General features: G+C 44.6%; 1 protein-coding gene across 2 annotated transcripts in view; it reads right to left on the reverse strand.

Moving 5' to 3' along the window:
• twsg1a (twisted gastrulation BMP signaling modulator 1a) overlaps window positions 1-23248 on the reverse strand; it is a 43047-nt gene that overhangs the window by 13909 nt on the left and 5890 nt on the right. For both annotated transcript variants that reach the window (XM_078205496.1, XM_078205497.1), the window contains exon 3: window positions 6926-7025. In XM_078205496.1, the coding sequence (XP_078061622.1) occupies window positions 6926-7025 (100 nt within the window). The remainder of the gene's footprint in view (window positions 1-6925; window positions 7026-23248) is intronic.

Below are 23248 nucleotides of genomic sequence, written 5' to 3' on the forward strand. Positions count from 1 at the left end.
CTTGAAAAAAAAATGAATGCTTTTAACCTTGGTTCTGAAATGCGACTGCAGCCTTACAACATTATAGAGCTGGATTTTGTATACTCTGGTTAATCGTGCCACTGGAATGGAATCCTGGCTGGCCTGATGATCCTGAAAGCTTAAATCAAATTGCAAGTGTCAGCAGAACCCAAAGTTCAAATTACAGCTTTCAGCTCCTTCCCTCACATCTGTTGTTTTACATAAACAATGCTGTTTTTGTATGAACATTCGGAAGGAGTAAAATGTACTGTTCTAAAATGAACTGTTGCAAAATCACAGCACAAGTGGACTGTGTGCAGCAAGGAACACTGAAGGGATTCACGGCAAGATATAGAAGAATAGGTACTGAGTTGTTTATGCAATGAAGTTTCACTTACACACTGTTGCAAATTTTGGGTCTACATTTGATAATTCAATTACATATATTCTACGTTTCAGCTCAGCATCAGCAGCCAGTCCTGTAAACAGTTTCTATCTCCCCTAAGGTCAAGAATTGATCTTTACTGAGCAATAGCTGGTCACATCCTCTGACAACACCAGGTTAAAGTTCAATAGGTTTATTTGGTAGCAAAAGCCACTAGCTTTCGGAGCGCTGCTCCTTCGTCAGGTGAGTGGGATTTCAATTCACAAACAGGGCATATAAAGACACAAACTCAATTTACAAAATAATGGTTGGAATGCGAGTCTTTACAGGTAATCAAGTCTTAAAGGTACAGACAATGTGAGTGGAGAGAGGATTAAGCACAGGTTAAAGAGATGTGTATTGTTTCCAGCCGGGACAGTTAATGAGATTTTGCAAGCCCAGGCAAGTCGTGGTGGTTACAGATAGTGTGACATGAACCCAAGGTCCCGGTTGAGGCCATCCTCATGTGTGCGGAACTTGACTATCAGTTTCTGCTCAACGACTCTGCGCTATCATGTGTCGTGAAGGCCGCCTTGGAGAACGCTTACCCGAAGATCAGAATCTCACTAACTGTCCCGGCTGGAGACAATACACATCTCTTTAACCTGTGCTTAACCCTCTCTCCACTCACATTGTCTGTACCTTTAAGACTTGATTACCTGTAAAGACTCACATTCCAAACATTATTTTGTAAATTGAGTTTGTGTCTTTATATGCCCTGTTTGTGAACTGAAATCCCACTCACCTGACGAAGGAGCAGCGAGCGCTCCGAAAGCTAGTGGCTTTTGCTACCAAATAAACCTGTTGGACTTTAACTTGGGGTGTTGTTGTGTTTACCCCAGTCCAACGCCGGCAACTCCACATCATATCCTCTGATCCAGGGGAGGCAACAATTTAAACCTCTCGTTACTGCGCACGTTCTGCATATGGTGGCACAGTGGTTAACACTGCTGCCTCACAGCGCCAGGAAACAATGGGTAATGATCAATGTTTTTGCGAATGGAAAATGATTTCTAGTGGTGTTTCAAAGGGGTCCTTGCTGTTTGTTGTGGTGGCACAGTGGTTGGCACTGCTGCCTCACAGCGCCAGGAACCCCAGTTCGATTCCCAGCTTGGGTCACTGTCTGTGTGGAGTTTGCACATTCTCCCTGTGTCTGCGTGGGTTTCCTCCGGGTGCTCTGGTTTCCTCCCACAGTCTGAAACGCGTGCTGGTTCGGTGGATTGGCCATGCTAAATTCTCCCTCAGTGTACCCGAACAGGCGCCGGAGTGTGGCGACCGAGGGATTTTCACTGCAACTTCACTGCAGTGTTAATGTACGCCTACTCGTGACACTAAAATAAACTTTATGCTTTTCATCTGTTTAAAGAGGCATAAACATCCTGGGGATACCATTGACCAGGAATTGAACTGCATTAGCCACGTACAGACTGTGGCTGCAAGAGCAGGTCTGAGGCTGGGAATTCTGAGGCAAATAACTCATCCCCTGACTCTCCAGAGCCTGTCCAACATCTCCAAGGCACTAGTCAGGAGTGTGATGGAATACTCCCCACTTGCCTGGGTGGGTGCAGCTCCAACAACACTCAAGAAGCTCAATACCATCCAGAACAAAGCAGCCCTCTTGATTGGCAAACTATAATTCCTGGTTTGGTTTAGGATTATTGAACTCAAAGACAGTGAATGTTGAGGTACTGGTGTTTTTTTTCCGGCGTTGTTTTCGGTTAGTTTAAACAGGAAGTGCCCTGTGAAAATGGCTCTCTTAGTGACTAAAGTTTTCCCGGGTGTGGAAGAGGTCACTCGGAATGGTTTACAAAAGGTGGTTAAATCAAACCTTCTGGATTTGGTGAGCCAGCTGAAGTTGACTTTACCTGAAAGGCTGAGGAAGAACAGGATAATTTCAGCGATCGCTCAGCATTCAAAATGGCCAGAAACACAGTCTGAATTGGAATTGGCGAAAATTCAATTACAAATGGAACAGCTTGAACAGGAAAAATAAATGAAACAACTGGAGTTGCAATGAGAAGCAAAAGAAAGAGAGAGAGTGACAATTGCAGCGAAAAAGGAAAGAGAGAATAGCACTGGAAAAACAAAGAGAGAGAGGCAAGGGAAAAAGAGAGAGCATTTGAACTTCAAGAACTGAAAAGAAAGCTTCAAAGTAAAATGGCAGAAGAACATAGATTTAAAACTGCAAGATTAGCAGTTGAAATGGCAGATGATTTTGAATTGGTTCATAAATCAAGGTTTGGTTTTCGACATCAATTTCAATCTGCGAGGAATAAAGATCGGGGAAAGGAGAAATCTGCAGGTGGTCAAGGCAAAGGAGGTCTTGTTGGAGATTGCAAGGATAGTTTACCTCAGGTTAAAAACAAAACATATGAGGGTGGAATAGAGATAAGAAATCTTAGGTGTTTTCATTGTAATAAAGTTGGACATACAAAGCCACAGTGTTGGTGTCTTAAGAAAAGGACTGGGAAAACAGGCGTGGTAAAATAGGATAAGCCAGTGGGGTCACAAAAGTTTTGATACAAAAGTTAAGCTGATTGTAGTGTGGAAGACCATTCATCTTAGCCTCAAGACATCGCAGGAGTTCCTCGAGGTCGTGTCCTATGTCTGACCATCCACAGCTGCTTCATCAGTAAGGTCAGAAGTGGGGATGTTTGCTGAGATTGCATAATGTACAGTATCATTTGCAACTCCTCAAGGCACTGACGCAGGTCATATCCTAGTGCAGTAAGATCTGGGCAACATTCAGGCTTGGGTTGATGAGTGCCGAGTGACACTTGCTGGGCAATTGCCATCTCCAACAAGAGAGAGCCTAACTACCAAACCTTGACATTCAAAGGTAATACTGTCAACACTTTCGGATCTCCATTCACCAGAAAATGAATACCATCAGTCACAGAAAAGCTCTGGTGACTAAATCACCAGAGGCAGGGTTCCCTGTGATAAAAAAAAGTTTATTTATTAGTCACAAGTAAGCTTACATTAACATTGCAATGAAGTTATTGAGAAAGTCCCCTAGTCACCACACTCCGCCGCCTGTTCGGGTACACTGAGGGAGAATTTAGCATGGCCAGTTCAACTAACCTGTACATCTTTGGACTGAGGGAGGAAACCGGAGCACCCGGAGGAAACCCACACAGACACAGGGAGAAAGTGCAAACTCCACACAGACAGTGACCCAAGCCAGGAATCGAACCCGGGTTCCTGGCGCTGAGAGGCATAACTCACTTCCTGACTCCGCAAAGCCTGCCTGCCACTTGAAAGGCACAGGTTAAGAGTATAATAGAATGCTCTGCGCTTACCTGGATGGATGCAGCTCAAAGAACAAAGAAACAGCTCAACAGCAGCACTCCCCATGATCAACATCCCATTCACATGTTTAACCAGCCACTGCCTTCATCATTAGTGTACTGTGTCTGCAGTGTGTCCTATCTACGGGATACACCACAGTAACTCACCAAGGTTCTCTGACAGCATCTCCCAAGCCCACAACCTCTGCCACCTAGAAGGACAAGGGCGACAGGTGCATGGGGACACCACCCCAATTTCCCTTCTAGTTATAAAGCATCCATACTTAGAGATATATTTGATTTGATTTATTGTCGCGTGTAGAATCATAGAATCCTACAGTGCAGAAGGAGGCCATTCGGTCCATTGAGTCCGCACCAACCACAATCCCACCCAGGCCCTATCCCCATAACCCCATGCATTTACCCTAGCTAGTCCCCCTGACACTAAGGGGCAATTTAGCATGGCCAATCCACCCAAGCCGCACATCTTTGGACTGTGGGAGGAAACCAGAGCACCTGGAGGAAACCCACGCAGACAGACTCTGTGTGCTGAGACTTAATCTCTATCCGGGTGTATAGCTGCATATTATCTCACTGTAATGATCATAATGAAGGAGCAGGAGGAGGCCATTCAGCCCCACGAGTCCGCTTGGCCATTCTGTATCATCATGACTAATCCGATTGTGACCCTAACTCCACCTTCCTGCCTGTGCCCGGAACCCTTAATCTGTCTAACAAGGGAGTTCATGAGGCTAATCACAGAGTGTTTCAGCTCCCTCTCTACCTCCCAGTGTGGTTTATACAGAGCAATCCCTATTGCCAAGTCTGGGCAACCACATACATGTATTAGTAATATACAGTGAAAAGTATTGTGCCTTGCCACAATACAGACAATGCATACCATTCTTAGAGTACATAGGGGAGAAGGAAAGGAGAGGGGCAGAATATAGTGTTACAGTCATAGCTAGGGAAAGATCAACTTAATGCAAGGTAGGTCCATTCAAAAGTCTGATGGCAGCAGGGAAGAAGTTGTTCTCGAGTCGGTTGGTACGTGACCTCAGACTTTTGTACCTTTTTCTCGACGGAAGGAGGAGGAAGAGAGAATGTCCGGGGTGCATGGGGTCCTTGATTATGCTGGCTGCTTTTCTGAGGCAGCGGGAAGTGTAGATGGAGTTAATGGATATATCATAGTTCTTTCATTGCCACTGGGTTAAAATTCGAGAGCTTCCTACTCAACATTGTGGGAGTGTCTTCATTGCAGAGACTGCTGCAGTTCAAGGCGATGTTTCACTGCCATCTTCAAGGGCAATTAAGGATGGGTACCTTGCATGTGATGCCTGCATCCTAAGAACTAATTGTTAAAAGACCTCAGATTGCTGGGCTAGGAAGGAGAAGGGAGCACAGGGCTTTACCGGATGAGTATTAAGTGGTGACATCTGCTGGGAAACACAAGCCTGGAAATTAGGCAGAAGCAGGAAGAGGCTCAACTGAGACGCACATCATGATTAAATAGTTTGTCAAGATTCATACATGAAAGATGATTATATAAACCATTGGTACTGAAGGATAGGCCACCCACTGTTTTCAAGAGGAATTGGGGGGGGGGGGGGAGAAAGAGTTTTAAAAACTAGTCAGTCAGACCAGACATGGTTACACTTATGCTGCTTTGTAAATCTTTCACTGGCCTAATTTTAGAATGAGGTTAATATTTAAGATTCTTTCCATGATGATGCAGGTCCATTAGCAGAAGCAGCTACTCATGAAAAAGTACCGACGAAACTCACAGAAAGCAAAGCAAACTAGGGATTAACTAGTCAACTGGTTCCTGGAATAAGTGCAAGTTAAGACAAAAACAAACTTATTGAAATTTGGCTAAGATCAAGCATCAGATCAAGCCCAAAATCAGTGCAATGCCTGTTTTTGTCAGCTTGGATGTAGTCTGTCTCGCTTGTGGATGCCATGAATTGGATTCAATTTGAATTGGTTTTTTTGGAGTGAGCAAGGAGATGGATTAAGGGCTTTTCCTGTCCACTCTGCGCATTGGCTTTGTAACTTTAAGAATGGAATACATTTTTTGTTAAAATGTCAACGCCACCAGGAAATGCTGAGTAAACTGTGGCTTCACAGAACATAAATAGTTTGGCTGATTACCTCCAAAACAGTAACGTAGCCAAAGGTTGAATGAAATTCCCTGCAAAGCAGGAGGAAGATAATAGCTGGGATTTTCTCCACCGCCCCCCCACAGCGTGGTTTCGGCGGTGGAGACAGTTTTCCATTGGCCTCTGGTGGGATCTTAAGGTCTCGCCAAAGTTTAGGGTGTTTTCTGTGGCTCACCACCTGGGATCCCACTATTTTGGGGGGGGGGGGGGGGGGGGGGGGTGCGGTTCAAAGAAGATTCCACCATTGGGAAGGGCAGGACATTCTGCTCTTAACTGAAATATCAGGAGTGTGAAGATTTGGAACTTTCAAAGACAGATTAAGGAAAAAAAGTGAAAATTCAAGAAAGTCAAAGAAATATAAGAACATAAAGAATTGGATCTGGAATAGGCTGTCTGGCCCTTCAAGCCTACTCCTCAATTCAATAGGATAATTTTCTAACTTCACTCCATCTCCCTACACTATCCTCATACATTTTAATTCCCTTACTGCCCAAAAACCTATTGAACTCGGTCTTGAATATACATGTCAATCCTATCCAATACTGTGGAATATAACAATCCAAGTAGCTGGGATTTGTTTGGAACTCAGAATATTTCATTCATCCCCATACCATGCATGGTTTCCACAAGTAACTGTGTGACCCTCCCTCAAATACAGAAGAAAATGTACAATGCCTCAAAAGTGCATATCTGATTATCAGCTCAAATTAAAGAATGGTTTCACGCACATTTAAACATCTGTATTTTGAGCAAAATAGTAGTTAAGCTCAGCATCGCATCTCGAGATGGATAGTGAAATGTGGGTCATTAAATACCCCCAAACCTTAATCAAATCAAAGTCACATATTTATTAAGGAAGTCACTTGAAATTCAGGGCAGGAATTTCCAAAATAAATCGAAACAAGTTGCAATTATTCTTAAATCAACATGACCCCAAGCAGAATACTTTGTATGTTTCTTATTCTTTTACAATTTCAATCCAGCAAGCAGAGCTTCAAATGTCAATCTAAACAAATTCCCAATTACCCCCTGGGAGGCAAGAGACAACTTACCCACACAGTCGCAGCACTCGTCCCACAGAGTACCTAAGCAAAGCATGCATTCTTTACAACATGAACAATTCCCATCTATAGGACGGCACTGGCACAGTTCCTGCAAAAAAACAAACAAACATGCATTATTACAACAGCTGAATATCCCCCAAAAAAACTATCGCGTTAACTGCTTAAAGGCTTTGGGAGCATCAAACATTCTGCTTCAGAGTAACGTATGAAAAACAAAGAACAAGAACAAAGAAAAGTACAGCACAGCAACAGACTCTTTGGCTCTCTAAGCCTGTGCCGATCATGATGCCCTAACTAAATTTTAAAAAAACCTCCTGCCCTTACTCAAGGGTAAGAGGAGGAGGTTTTTTTAAGGTACAATAGTCCGTATCCAGTCCATTGAGATAATCACAGATTCACTTCTTTTGGGCGAGGGAGTTTTGGCGGATTGACCTGAAATTTATAAATATTTGGCTATCTAAACTAAAATAAACTCACTTAACAGTAATTGTTATATGTTTTAGAGGGTTGCGTGATTGCTTTAAGAGCTGATTGCACGATGTGATGGTGAGGTCATTCGGGTGTTGCAAGCTACTGTTTTACTTTTAGTTGGCACACTGGTCAGGGCAGGGAAACATCTCTTTCAATAAAACCTGTTGCGTTGTTAGTTTGAATCTGCGTGTGCAAACCACATCTTTTCTTTTTGCCACAACCCCTAACATAGTTAGGCACTCACCTGATGAAGGAGCAGTGCTCCGAAAGCTCATGCTACCAAATAAACCTTTTGGACTTTAACCTGGTGTTGTGAGACTACTTACTGTGCCTACCCCAGTCCAATGCAGACAACTCCACAACATAGTTAGGTCATTGCAGTAATTAACCTAAGTTGACTTCAGTGCCAATTCAGGCCACTTTCCTACATGGAGTACCTCAGCAGTGGAGTTAAAAGGAACAACTTAGATTTGCAGCTAAACGCGATAACGGTGCTCCTGAACTTTGACTACCTAAATACTTTTCATCTTCAACTCATTTAAAAGGTGTCTGGATATGGAGGGGGGTGTTATTGGATATTGAATTTGATGATCAGCCATGATCATAATGAATGGCAGAGCAGGCTCAAAGGGCCGAATGGCCTCCTCCTGCTTCTAGTTTCTGTGCACCTCAAGCCTGTAATCTGCAGGCTGTGGACAAAATGCTGGAAGGTGAGATGAGGCTGCGTGGCTCGGTTTGTGGCTGGCACAGGCACGATGGTTTACGTGGCCTCTTTCTGTGCTGCAAATCTTCTATGACTCTCTGAAGGTTTTCATCTCTAAGGTCAGCTAAATTTGAAACTGCTGGAGTTTTACAATTTCAAAAAGATGACAGGAACCAGCCTCGCCACTTGTTAAAATGTAAAGGTTTCTGTTTAACCCCTCCTAATATCTCCCTCTTTGGTTCAATGTCCATTTTTAAATTTGATTTGTACCTCAGCAGAGACCCGTCCACCCATTGTCATACGAGGAGACAGTGGTGTCGTGGTAATGCCGTTAGCTCAGGGCGATTTAAAAAAAAATTGAATTCAATTGAATTGATTTATTATTGACACATGTATTGGGATACAGTGAAAATCATTGTTCTATCGTGCACTACACAGGCAAAACATACCATTCATAGAGTACATAGGGGAGAAGGAAAGAATACAGTGCTGCAGTTATCAATAGGGTGAAGAAATAGATCAGCATAATATGGCAGTGTGATAGGACCATTCAAAAGTCTGATGGCAGCAGGGAAGAAGCTGTTCTTGAGTCGGTTGGTATTTTCAGACTTCTGTAACTTTTTCCCGACGGAAGAGGGTGGAAGAGAGTATGTCCGGGGTGTGTGAGGTCCTTGATTATTTATGAGATGTTGACATCACTGAGCTAGGCCAACATTTATTGCCCACCACTAATTGCCCTCATCAGGCCTTTTACAGAGGGCATTTCAGAGTCAACCACATAGCTGTGGATCTGGAGTTACCTGTAGGTCAGACCGAATGAGGATGGCAAATTTCCTATCCTACAGGACATTAGTGAAGCAGGTGGGGATAGAACATAGAACATAGAACATTACAGCGCAGAACAGGCCCTTCGGCCCACGATGTTGCACCGACCAGTTAAAAAAAAACTGTGACCCTCCAACCTAAACCAATTTCTTTTCGTCCATGAACCTATCTACGGATCTCTTAAACGCCCCCAAACTAGGCGCATTTACTACTGATGCTGGCAGGGCATTCCAATCCCTCACCACCCTCTGGGTAAAGAACCTACCCCTGACATCGGTTCTATAACTACCCCCCCTCAATTTAAAGCCATGCCCCCTCGTGCTGGATTTCTCCATCAGAGGAAAAAGGCTATCACTATCCACCCTATCTAAACCTCTAATCATCTTATATGTTTCAATAAGATCCCCTCTTAGCCGCCGCCTTTCCAGCGAAAACAATCCCAAATCCCTCAGCCTCTCCTCATAGGATCTCCCCTCCATACCAGGCAACATCCTGGTAAACCTCCTCTGCACCCTCTCCAAAGCCTCCACATCCTTCCTGTAATGTGGGGACCAGAACTGCACACAGTACTCCAAGTGCGGCCGCACCAGAGTTGTGTACAGTTGCAACATAACGCTACGACTCCTAAATTCAATCCCCCTACCAATAAACGCCAAGACACCATATGCCTTCTTAACAACCTTATCTACTTGATTCCCAACTTTCAGGGATCTATGCACACATACACCTAGATCCCTCTGCTCCTCCACACTATTCATAGTCCTCCCGTTAGCCCTATACTCAACACATCTGTTATTCCTACCAAAGTGAATTACCTCACACTTCTCCGCATTAAACTCCATCCGCCACCTCTCGGCCCAACTTTGCAACCTGTCTAAGTCTTCCTGCAAACTACGACACCCTTCCTCACTGTCTACCACACCACCGACTTTGGTGTCATCAGCAAATTTGCTAATCCACCCAACTATACCCTCATCCAGATCATTAATAAATATTACAAACAGCAGTGGCCCCAAAACAGATCCCTGAGGTACACCACTTGTAACCGCACTCCATGATGAATATTTACTATCAACCACCACCCTCTGTTTCCTATCCGCTAGCCAATTCCTGATCCAATTTCCTAGATCACCCCCAATCCCATACATCTGCATTTTCTGCAGAAGCCTACCATGGTGAACCTTATCAAACGCCTTACTAAAATCCATATATACCACGTCCACTGCCTTGCCCCCATCCACCTCCTTGGTCACTTTCTCAAAAAACTCAATAAGGTTAGTAAGGCACGACCTACCTGCCACAAAACCATGCTGACTATCACCTATCAATTCATTACTCTCCAAATAACTATAAATCCTATCCCTTATAATTTTTTCCAACATCTTGCCGACAACAGAAGTGAGACTCACCGGTCTATAATTCCCGGGGAAGTCTCTGTTCCCCTTCTTAAACAATGGGACAACATTCGCTAACCTCCAATCTTCTGGTACTATACCAGAGGCCAACGACGACCTGAAGATCAGAGCCAGAGGCTCTGCAATCACTTCTCTTGCCTCCCAGAGAATCCTTGGATAAATCCCATCCGGACCAGGGGATTTATCTATTTTCAGACCCTCCAGAATATCCTGCACATCCTCCTTATCAACTGTAATACTGTCTATTCTACTCCCTTGCAACCCAGTGTCCTCCTCAGCTATATTCATGTCCCCTTGCGTGAACACCGAAGAGAAATATTGGTTCAATGCTTCACCAATCTCCTCCGGTTCCACACATAACTTCCCTCTGCCATCTATAACTGGCCCTAAACTTGCCCTAACCAACCTTCTGTTCTTGACATACCTATAGAACGCCTTAGGATTCTCTTTAACCCTATCCGCCAAAGTCTTCTCATGTCCCCTTTTAGCCCTTCTAAGCTCGCTCTTCAACTCCCTCTTAGCCAATCTAAAGCTTTCTAGTGCACTACCCGAGTGCTCACGTCTCATCCGAACATAAGCCTCCTTTTTCTTTTTAACCAACAAAGAAACTTTTTTGGTGCACCACGGTTCCCTAGCCCTACCAATTCCTCCTTGCCTGACAGGGACATACCTATCACAGACTCGCAGTAGCTGCTCCTTGAAAAAACTCCACATGTCGGACGTTCCCAGTCCCTGTAATCTCCTAGTCCAACCTATGTTTCCTAATTCTCTCCTAATAGCCTCATAATTAAATCCCACCACAGCAGCTGGTGGAATTTAAATTCAATTAATAACATTTATTTATTAGTGTCATAAAGTAGGCTTGCATTAACACTGCAATGAAGTTACTGTGAAAATCCCCTAGGCGCCATACTCCGGCACCTGTTCGGATACACTAAGGGGGAATTTTTTTAGCACGGCCAATGCTCCTAACCAGCCCGTCTTTTGGAATAGGGGAAGGAACCAGAGCACCCAGGGAGAATGTGCAGACTCCACACAGACAGTGACCCAAGCTGGGAATCGAACCTGGGTCCCTGGCACTGTGAAGCAGCAGTGCTAACCACTGTGCCGCCCAAATCTGAAATTAAAAAAAAATCTAGCCTCAGTAATAGTGACCATGAAACAACGGTCATAAAACCTATCTTGCTTCACTGCAGAGCACACATACCACACAAACGAGTATACATTTGATACCCGCAGTAAGCATGTAAAACTTGAATGCAAGTTGTGATTATTGGATCATATCCTCCCGTAAAAACAATGAATTATTCCCAATGGGGCCCAGCTGCACAGTTCCTCCTTACCCAAGCAGTCATCCTCCAAGAGTCTGTTGACAGATTATTTCACTGGGATTATTAACTAACAAATTTTGCCTCAACCCAAATGCACATATATAGTTCCAGGAGCCAACTCTGGATAGCAACAAGCACACCAAAGGGATCACCGTGTAAAAACAGATTTCAAATAATTGCCCATAGAACTAAGTAGAAAATGAGATTTTATTTCCCCCACACGGTAGGTTAACATCTCAACCATCCGGAAGAGTAGGAGGAAGCGGAATCCATAATGTTTCAAAGGAAATTTCAAACAGCGTATAAAGATTTTACACTCACTGTGTAAAATTATTTTCCTCATGCCACCTCTATACACACCACTGCCTCTTGGCCTGTTTACATGGATCAATGTACTTTTTAAAACAACAGGTCAACATAATATGAATGGCACGGTGGCAGAGTGGTTAGCACTGCTGCCTCACAGCGCCAGGGACCCGGGTTCGATTCCAGCCTCGGGTCACTGTCTTGTGTGGAGTTTGCACGTTCTCCCCGTGTCTGCGTGGGTTTCCTCCGGGTGCTCCGGTTTCCTCCCACAGTCCAAAGATGTGCGAGTTAGGTTGATTGGCCATGCTAAATTGCCCCTTAGTGTCAGGGGGATTAGCAGGGTAAATACGTGGGGTTACGGGAATGGGGCCTGGGTGGGATTGTGGTCGGTGCAGACTCGATGGGCCGAATGTTGGGATTCTGTGATTCTATCTGACCTGTAAGAGGCTTCACTTTACAGAATAAATGTACAGCAGGCTCTCAGTCCGAGGCTGTAACCTAATCAAGGTGTTCAGGAGACATTGGATCCGCAGGCACAGAGATCGAGTGGTTTAAGGAACATAGTTTGAACCTTTTTGCAGACATATTGAGAAAACTGCGTATCCAGAGGCATTTTGGGAATCAAAATGAATGTCAGCTTTTTGCAGACCTGTACTACTTTGACCACATTGACAGGATGCAGCAAGTCTGACCTTCCCACATGAAATATTTGTGGTCCATGTCTTCCAACGGGTAATATTTTCTCAGCACTTTTGTGTTTGATGATCAGCATTGGTGGAATAGATTAATAAGTAAACCATGCACACAATACAGCTTCAAAAAGAATTAAATATGCCAAGGAGTTAAATAGTACCCCTTCAAACACTTAGTGGCAACAGATGGAAACCAGTTGTGTTGTTTTAAGCACATTATTTTAACCGTATCACCCCTAGGTTAGGCATTCTTTTTTTGAAATGTTGAGTGTCCAATTACTATGCAGTGCCTCCAGCTAGATGCCAATGTCAGGCAAAAGAAACTGCAAACAACATTTTCCTGAGATAAACAGCCTTCAAACATCAGTGCCCAGGAGAATGGGACTGAATCATAATGTTCATTTGGGGAGCTGGTGCAGACATGATGGGCCGAATGGCCTCCTTCTGCACTGTAACAATTCTGTGGCTCGGAGAGGTCCTGGAAAGTGGCCATCACTTGTAGAACAGTCACCCGGCGTAAGTCAAGGGTCGCAGGAGAGGAAGACAAGGGGGTGGAGGGAGGAAAAATAAATATGAATCTAGATTCGAGTAACTGAAAACAGAACTTCTAACAACGTGCTCTGCATTCACTCAGAGCAGTGTTTTTAATTAACCTTTCACTCCTGCGGATTTCAGGATATTCCAAAGTTTCCCTCAGCAACCGAATGTGTCAGATTTATGGAGAAAGGGGTTAAAAGAGAGAGCAAGGGAAAAAAAAACCTGGCTGCATTTCCTGGAGAAAGTATTCCTGCAGCCCTTAAACAGATGTGTACTGGCACGTACTGATGCGGCAAGCCTGTGCTTTTAATCACAATGCAGCCCCGATTAGGAGTGGTTGTGCGAGTTCTATCTGCTTTGAGGATTGTAGCAGGATAAGTCAACAGAGAAGCTGTTCTGTGCAACAATGCCTACAGGGGGAAGTGAGCAGAATATTTATTAACAAGGCCAGCAGCCCTATGGATTTAACATAATGCAGCAGAATAAAGCCTAGCATCGCACTGGATAAAAAAAAAAATGTTGACTTCATTTTTCTGGCAGCTTTCGCTGCTCAAGAGCTCTTTGCACTCGGAAACACATCTTCTGTCGCTGCAAGTGATGCAAGTTAACATTGGTGCTTAATTCAATTTTAGTGTAATCATACAGTTTTAAGGGGCGCAGGAGGGGGTGTGTGATAGTGGGGAAATCTGGTGGTGCATCGGCCAGCCATCCCGTATCCCGCCTGGATTTACTTTTCGCCGACTTCAATGAGTAGGAAAAACTGGGTAGGTTGCCTAATGGCTGCAATCTGCCTTCTGCCTCATTGATGTTCAACTGTTGCCGCTCTGTTGTTGTCTCACTCAGAATGAAGCACACTGCATTTGAGAACTTAAACAAAACCACAAATTGAAACATCATTGTGAGAAGTTTCAATGTCTTTTCCGCACTATTTCACCATGCCACTGCATTCCTCTGCCTGGCTGAATGTGTTTATTAAACATGTTTGTGATTTAAATCATACAACTTGAACCGTGTTCCGTTACAACTTCTTCTACATTTATAATCAAGTCCTAAATTTCTAAAGGAATCAAACCCGAATCCCTTGCGCTGTGAGGCAGCAGTGCTAACCACTGCCTCACAGCTCTAAATCCTTCATTGTCTCAAAATTATCAGAGTGCTTGCCCATCACCTGGTAGTGGATGAGCAATATTGGAAGAGAGGGCCATTCCCTTCAGTCTATGCTACAAATTCTGTTCCCCAGCCACCAGCTGCATCCTTTTCCCTGGCAACACTCAGAGGCTGAACCTGTTCTCCGTCTTGGTGTCATATTTCGCCTCGAGATGAGCTTCAAACTACACACCCGCATTTTGATTTATTTTCATATTGGTAATCTCACCAGAATCTACCATGAAGTGTGCATTAAGAGTACACTTGATGGAGCTCCAACATCTGCCTCTGTACCTTGAGGGCGGAAGCTGGCAGTTATAAACAAGGTTGCAGCCGATGGCGAGTGCACAGTCCTATCCTCTATTTTCTACATTCCACCACTAATGATCTGGATTACAAATATGAGTTGATGAATCTGCCATTAGGTCAATGCCTCCAACTTTAACAAAATGAAAGATGGGCAGACATCCCCTTGCACTCTACATTACATAGAATACAAATTGACTAAATAATTAATGCCTTTGGTTTGCTGAAACAAAATTCTGCATTTGCTGCAATGGACATATGAAATAGGGGCAGGAGTAGGCCATTCAATCCCTCAAGCCTGCTCTGCCATTCAATGAGATCATGGCGGATCTGATTGTGTTTAAATTCACATTCTCATCTACCCCTGATGCCTAACAAGAAACTACTGACTTCCACCTAAGGGTATTCAATGACCCCACCTCCATCACCTTCTGAGGCAGACAGTTCCATACCCTCAGAAAAAATTCTCATCATCTCTACTCTAAAAGGATGATCCCCAATTTTAAACAGTGTTCCCTAGTTCTGGATTCACCCACAAGAGGAAACATTCACAATAACCTTTGACATGGCACCTTATCAAATGCCTTCTGGAAATCCAAGTACAGTACGTCTACAGGTTCCCCTTCATCCACGGTACATGTTAGTTCAAATCAAGGGTGGCACGGTAGCACAGTGGTTAGCACTGCTGCTTCACAGCTCCAGGGTCCCGGGTTCGATTCCCGGCTCAGGTCACTGTCTGTGTGGAGTTTGCACATTCTCCTCGTGTCTGCGTGGGTTTCCTCCGGGTGCTCTGGTTTCCTCCCACAGTCCAAAGATGTGCAGGTTAGGTTGATTGGCCAGGTTAAAAATTGCCCCTTAGAGTCCTGAGATGCGTAGGTTAGAGGGATTAGTGGGTAAATATGTGGGGGTAGGGCCTGGGTGGGATTGTGGTCGGTGCAGACTCGATGGGCCGAATGGCCTCCTTCTGCACTGTAGGGATTCTATGATTCATCAAAGAGCTCCAATAAATTGGTTAAACATGATTTCCCTTTCACAAAACCATGCTAACTCTTCCCAATTATTTTGTGTTTTTCTAAGTGCCCAGCTACAACCTTCTTAATGATCAATCCTAGCGCCTTTCCCCAAGACAGATCTCAAGTTAATGAACTTGGTCAGATAGATACATAGCACTTGTTTTCATAAACCATCCAGATTATCATTGCTTGCATCTATGTGAGGTGATGGACATGCAGCAAATGCACTGGCGATGGGGTAGTTCCACATGGTGCACTTCTGCTGATGGCCAAAGTGACAAAACCGTGAGGGGCAGGTTCTTCCACAAGAGGTGGTTGTCAGGTGTTGTTGAGGGTTGCTGTTCTTGGCATTGACGCCTGTCATTGATGAGGCCATTGATGGTGGCGCAATGTCAACCTCCAGGTAACATTGCCATTTCCCTCAGTTGTTGGCTAGTGTCTCCCATGTGCAAAAATCAATGTTTAAGACCTTGCAAGTATCCTTGAAGTGGAAGTGCAATGCTTATAGCAGGATAATTAAATCCCTCACAAAAATTTCCCACTGTTCTTAATGGAGAATTTAAGAAGAGTAATATCCAAATGAGATTGATAAATTGCGACAGTAAAACTCTGAATTTTATAGAAATAGAATATAGAGTCCCTACAGTGCAGAAAAGGCCATTTAGCCCATCAAGTCTGCACTGCCTCTCTGTCAGAGTATCTTACCCAGACCATATCCTCTGCTCTACCCCACATTTACCATGATTAATCCATCTAACACACACATCTTGGGACACGAAGGGGCAATTTAGCATGGTCAACCCACCTAACCTGCACATCTTTGCAGTGTGGGAGGAAACCCATGCAGACACTGGGAGAACGTGCAAACTCCACACAGTCACCCAAGGCTGGAATGGAACCTGGGTCCCTGGAGCTGAGAGGCAGTAGGGCTAACCACTGTGCCACCGTGCCACCACATTGGGTCATTTAAATGAGTAATGTGTAACATAGTGTAGTCGTGACAATACTCATCCAGCCCACAATCAGGCTACGGGAACTCTCGGACGGAGGTGAGGATTTTCTTTATATACAGTTAGCCATTTTCAAAGCCCGATAGAAAGTGTGCATGAGTACAACACTTGCCTGAACATCTCAAACCAGTTGATTTTTGAGTGCAGTGACTGTTTGCAGCCATTTTATGCACAGCACCATCCCATAAACAGAAGATTGAGCTTTTTTAAATAAAAAAGTGGACTTAAAGTACAGAGACATCTGATGATGGGAGCGCACCCGAGGAATAATAACCTCCTTTTTTTTCTTTACAGATATCGACCGATCTTCTGTGTTTGTCTAGCATTTTCTGATCTTATTTCACCTTTCTCCGAGCTGTTCGGAATATCAAATTAGACAGTGCAGGAAGTCACTTAGGCCACTGTGCAGAATTTCTGAAAGAGCTGTTGGCTTGTTCCATTCCCCTCCTACTCTTTCCCCATAGCTCTGTAAAATTTACTTTTTAATCTATCCTTTTTCAAAGCTTCCACCCAATCAGCTTCCACCATCACGTTCAGAAAATACATTCCAGATCGCATTAAATTGTGAGTTAAAAATAAAAATTCTTCCGCTAGCTTTTGTGACCATGATCTTAAATCTGCTTCCTCTGGTTATCGGTGTGCCTGCCAATAGAAGCAGGTTCTCCCCACCAAAACCGCCCCCCCCCCCCCACATTACTTTAAATATATTTCGTCACCTTTTCTACCCCCTTAGATGTCCAAACATTTGAATTCATCATAATCTCGTCAAGTGGATGTCCTGCATATATCCCAAATAGGCTCCATTTAAATCCATAGCATTGCAGCTTTCACTGCAAGTACCTGTGCCAGGAGATTTCACATTTATGGCACAGGAGGAGGCCATTTAGTCCATTGAGTCTATGCCAGCTTTCCTTGGGGCAATTCACTCACTTCCATTCTCCACTCAATCCACGCGGCCTTGCAAATTTCCATCAAGTGTCCATCCAATTTCCTTGTGAAATCACTGATTGTTTCTTGCACCACCCTAATCGGCATCACCAGTCGTTCTAGGTCATTACCATTATCTATGTAAAAAGGTTCTTCCCCACATTTCCCCTGCATTTCTTGCCCAAAACATTAAATCTGTGCCCCCTAGTTCTGGCGCTATTAGCAAATTGGGATCAGTTTTTTCTGGTCTACCTTATCCAAACCCATCATAATCCTGTACTTGTTCTGTCAAATCTCCCCTCAATCTCCTTTGCTCCAAGGTAAACAACCCCCGTTTATCCAACCTGACTTTGTAGCTAAAATGCCCTATTCCTGGAACAATTCTGGTAAATCTACTCTGGTAAACCCCCTAACAGAACTCAACATAATACACAAATTACTGTACTTGTGGTACAACCAGAGCTTCGAGGGTGGCACAGTGGTTAGCACTGCTGCCTCACAGCGCCAGGGATCCAGGTTCAATTCCGGCCTCGGGTAACCGTTTGTGTGGAGTTTGCACTTTCTCCCTGTGCCTGGGTGGGTTTCCTCCGGGTGCTGCGGTTTCCTCCCACAGTCCAAAGATGCGCAGGTTAGGCTGATTGGCCATGCTAAATTGCCCCTTAGTGTCAGGGGGATTAGCTGGGTAAATGTATGGGGTTACGGGAATAGGGCATGAGTGGGATTGTAGTCGGTACAGACTCAATGGGCCGAATGGCCTCGCACTGTACTGAAGACATTCTATGATTCTATTTATATAGGGTCAGCATAACCTCCCTGCTTTTGGACTCGGTGCCTCTATTTATGAAACCCAATATTCCATGTGCTTTGTTCACCACCTTTTCCAATATGTGCTTCCGCCTTCAAAACCCATGCACATGCACTCTCACATCTCTCAGTCCCTGCACATTCTTTAGAAACATGCCATTAAGTCTACATTGCCTCGCCCTATCCTTTCTGCTAAAATACATCACCCTTTACTTTAATGCATTAAATTCCATCTGCCACTTACCTGCCCAGTCAGCTTAAATGTAGCAAAACCACAGTGGTCCTAGCACTGGCCCTTGGGGGTCTATCATCCTCCAGACTGAAAAATAACATTTACCACAAACTTTTCTGTCCTTTGGCTAATTTTTAATTCCAATTCGACACTGACCCGCCAATTCCAAGAGATTCAATTTTCTTAACTAGCTTTCCATGGGGTACTTGGTCAAGCACTTTCTTAAAATCCACATACATTCCCTTCATCGTCCTCTGTTACTTTATGAAAAAAGTCAATTAGAATAGTCAAACATCATCTGTCTTTTGCAAACAACAATACAGCCCAGGAATATGCCTTCAGCCCACCAAGTCTGTGCCGACACAGGTGCCTCTCTAATCTAATATTTTTTTGCCTCTACGTAGTCTATATCCCTCTATTCCCTGCCTATTCCTGTATCTATCCAAATGCCTCTTGAACGTTGTTGTAGAATCTGCTTCTACCACCTCTTCCAACAGCACGTTCCAGGTATTCACCACTCTCTGTGTGAAAAACTTGCTCCTCATATCTCTTTTAAACTTTCCCCCTCTCACTTTCAACCTATGCCCCTGAATAATTGACCCTTCGACCCTGGGAAAAAGACTCTGACTATCCACTCTATCCCAGCCTGTCATAATCTTGTAAACCTCCATCAGGTCCCCCCTCATTCTCCGACGCTCCAATGAAAACAGTCCAAGTTTGTTCAACCTTTCTTCATAGTCCATATCCTCAAAACCAGGCAACATCCTGATAAATCTCTTCTGCACCCTTTCCATCCTTCTGATAGCGTGGCGACCAGAATTGTACACAATATTCCAAATACGGCCTAACCAGAGTCTTATACAGCTGCAACGTGATTTTCCAATTCCTACACTCAACGTCCTGACAGATGAAGGCCAGCATGCCATACGCCTTCTTGACCACCTGAGTTGCCACCTTCAGAGAACTGTGGATCCGCATGCCTAAATCCTTCTGTATGCTAATATTTCTAAGGGTTCTACCATGTACTGTATACGTTCCTTCTGCAGTCGACCTTCCAAATCGCAGCACCTCACATTTGTCCGGGTTAAATTCCATCTGCCATCTTTCGGCCCAGGTCTCCAGCCGAGTTATATCCTGCTGTATCCTCTGACAATCCTCCTCACTATCCACTACTCTCCCAATTTTTGTATCATCTGCAAATTTATTAATCATACCACCTACATTTTCCTCCAAATCATTTATATATATTATAAACAACAGAGGCCCCAGCACTGATCCTTGTGGAAAAACCACTTGTCACAGACCTCCAGTTAGAAAGTACCCTTCCACTGCGACTCTCTGCTTTCTATGCCCAAGCCAGTTTTGTATCCATTTTACCAGCTCATGCCGGATCCCATCTGACTTCAACTTCTGTATCAGCCTTATCGAAGGCTTTACTAAAGTGCATGAATACAACATCCACTGCCTTGCCCTGGTCAATGTTTTTTGTCACTTCCTCAAAGAACTCATTAAGTTTGTGAGACACGACCTCCCCTTCACTAAACCACGCTGCCTATCGCTAATAAGTCTTGCTGATATCACTAATTGACTCAAACCTCTCCAATTCCTGGTGATTCTTTTCCTGATTATTGTTTCTACAACCTCATCTACTATTGATGTTAAACTGACTTGTAGTTCACTAATTCACTTATATCCTTTTTTCCTATTCGTGGGACTTGGGAATCGCGGGCTGGCCCAGCATTTATTACCCATCCCTAGTTGCCCGCGAGGCCAGTTCAGAGTGCAGTTGAGAGTCAACCACACTGCTGTGGATCTGGAGTCACATGTAGGCCAGACCAGGTAAGGATGGCAGACTTCCTTCCCCAAAGGACATTAGTGAACAAGATGGGTTTTTACAACAATCGACAATGGTTTCATGGTCATCAGTAGATTAATTCCAGATTCTTTTCACTGAATACAAATTCCACCAGCTGCCGTGGCGGGATTTGAATCTAGGTTCCCAGACGTTAGCTGAGTTTCTGGATTAATAGTCTAGTGATAATACCACGAGGCCGTCACCTCCCCTTACTTGAATAAAGGAGTCATATTTGCCACTCTCCAACTCTGTGACGCCTCCCATGCATTTAGGGAAGACTGGAAGATTATGTCAAGCTCTTCCATTACGTTCATCCCTAAGTCCTTCAGCAACTTGGGATGTAAGCCTGGACCAGATGATTCATATACTGTAAACATACGCAGCCTTTCCAGTAAGTCCTCCCTCTCAACTTTCGCCTCATCTATTGCTTCCACTTTCACAGAGAACTCATCAAGTATTCCAGTGTTGCCATGTGCCTCTAAGTGTATATCACCTTCTTTGTTCCTATTACTCCATCTCTTGCTTTTCGGTTAATATTTGCACGATGGTCAAAGATTTTTAGGTAAGCAAGTGTTTAATACTGCTGGAGGAAGGTAGCACAAGAATAAGAAGTCTCAGTCAGGGAGGCAACTTGTCTCTATGGCTATTCAGAGGGCGGCACGGTGGCACAGTGATTTGCACTGCTGCCTCACAGTGCCAGGGACCCGGGTTCGAGTCCCAGCTTTGGTCACTGTCTGTGGGGAGTTTGCGCATTCCCCCTGTGTCTGCGTGGGTTTCCTCCAGGTGCTCCAGTTTCCTCCTAGTCCAAAGATTTATCGGGTTAGATGGATTAGCCATGCAAACAAATTGCCCCTTAGTGTCAGGGGGATTAGCAGGGTAAATATGTGGGGTTATCGGGCCAGGGCCTGGGTGGGATTGTTATCGATGTAGGCCGAATGGCCTCCTTCTGTGCTGTAGGGATTCTATTTTAAGAATAATCAATACAGTTAGTGATGAAACACTGCAGGTGAGACTGTAAAGATAACCTCTCTCTCGCGTCTAGGCTTAGTGGAGTCTAAAGTGGACTGAACGAGGGAGGCCTCCTCCCAGCCAGAATCCAGCTGGGAGCTGAAAATCTGGCTTCAGTCATGTTTTGGCAGTCTGTGCAATATTACATGAGTTGGGCCAGCATTTCATTCAGATATGCATGTTTACGCCAGAAAACAAGAACTGGTGCAGCCGGACTTCAGTTTTATCTGGTCTATCCACGCGCCTGCACAACATACCAACGGTAACATATCAAAATCGGGAAAGATATGGAAAACAGAGTGTGTCAAAGCAGGGACTCCATGTCCAGACGTTTCAAACATTGAACAATCCCTTGCTGAGCCAGTCACGTGGTTTATACTCAAAGCATTAGTCATGGAACATGGATCCAGGCAGCTTTTAAAATGTAAACCTAATCACGGCTTTGTTTAGATATCATACAAAACAACAGCTGGTTGGGCATATACAGCAGCTGCACCGCAGTCTGACCAGTATCCAAACGGCAAATAAGGACAGGAAATTCAGGAAATACTCAGATGGTCAGGCAGTACCTGAGAGAGAGAGAGAGAGAGACAGGGTTAACGGGTTCAATTTTCCTCCGGACGTTGGGACCCCGACATTGAAACCATTTGAAGGTCCCTGGACCACATCCAGCCGCAGCGTACACCTCAGCCTCCGCATTCACATTCAATGAAGGGTTGTGGGCAGGATCGTCACACGGGAAGCTCATAAGAACTCGGAGCAGGAGTAGGCCATCTGACCCCTCGAGCCTGCTCTGCCATTCAATAAGACCATGGCTGATCTTTTTGTGGACTCAGCTCCACTTACCCGCCCGTTCACCATAACCCTTAATTCCTTTACTGTTCAAAAATGTATCTATCCTTGCCTTAAAAAGCCTCAACTGCTTCACTGGCAGGGAATTCCACAGATTCACAACCCTTTGGGTGAAGAAGTTCCTCCTCAACTCAGCCCAAAATCTGCTCCCTCTTATTTTGAGGCTATGCCCCCTAGTTCTAGTTTCACCCGCCAGTGGAAATAACCTCCCTGCTTCTACCTTATCTATTCCCTTCATAATCTATATGTTTCTATAAGATCCCCCTTCATTCTTCTGAATTCCAATAAGTATAGCCCCAGTCTGATCAATCTCTCCTCATAAGCCAACTCCGGCCAATCCTCTCAACTCAACTCCCTCAATGCAAGTGCCCACAGCACCGAGTAGCCGGTAGTCCTTCTGGTAAAGGTAGGTGTTGCTGAGGGATACAGTTGAGTGCAAGGGCACCTCAAAATGGAGTCCCTCTCAGGTGTCTTGCTGAACATAAAAGACCCAGAAGTGGTAGGGCCACGAGTGTGGAGGGGCACCACCTGGTGTTGAGAAAGTTCTGTCAACGTGGCATCATGGCCCTTGGCTGGATCTTCATTGGAGCGATTTGCAGCCCGCTTCTCTGAGACACGCCCAGAGAAGAGCGGGTGCCAGAAAGCCGTCCCAACAGAGTTTCTGACTACTTCCCAGGGTTCCCTTTCCCACCGCCATCTTGAGATACCAGAAAGATTCAGGCCAACCTTTCAGGAGAATGGCCTTGTATCGGATATATAAACATTCACTCTATTTCTCTCTCCTCAGTCACTGTCTGACCTGCTGAGTATCTGCAGCATTTTCTGCTTTCACCTCAGAATTCCAGCACATGTGGTAATCCTTTTTCATTTAAAATACA

Source organism: Mustelus asterias, unplaced genomic scaffold, assembly GCF_964213995.1.
Source record: "Mustelus asterias unplaced genomic scaffold, sMusAst1.hap1.1 HAP1_SCAFFOLD_776, whole genome shotgun sequence".
NCBI lineage: Eukaryota > Metazoa > Chordata > Chondrichthyes > Carcharhiniformes > Triakidae > Mustelus > Mustelus asterias.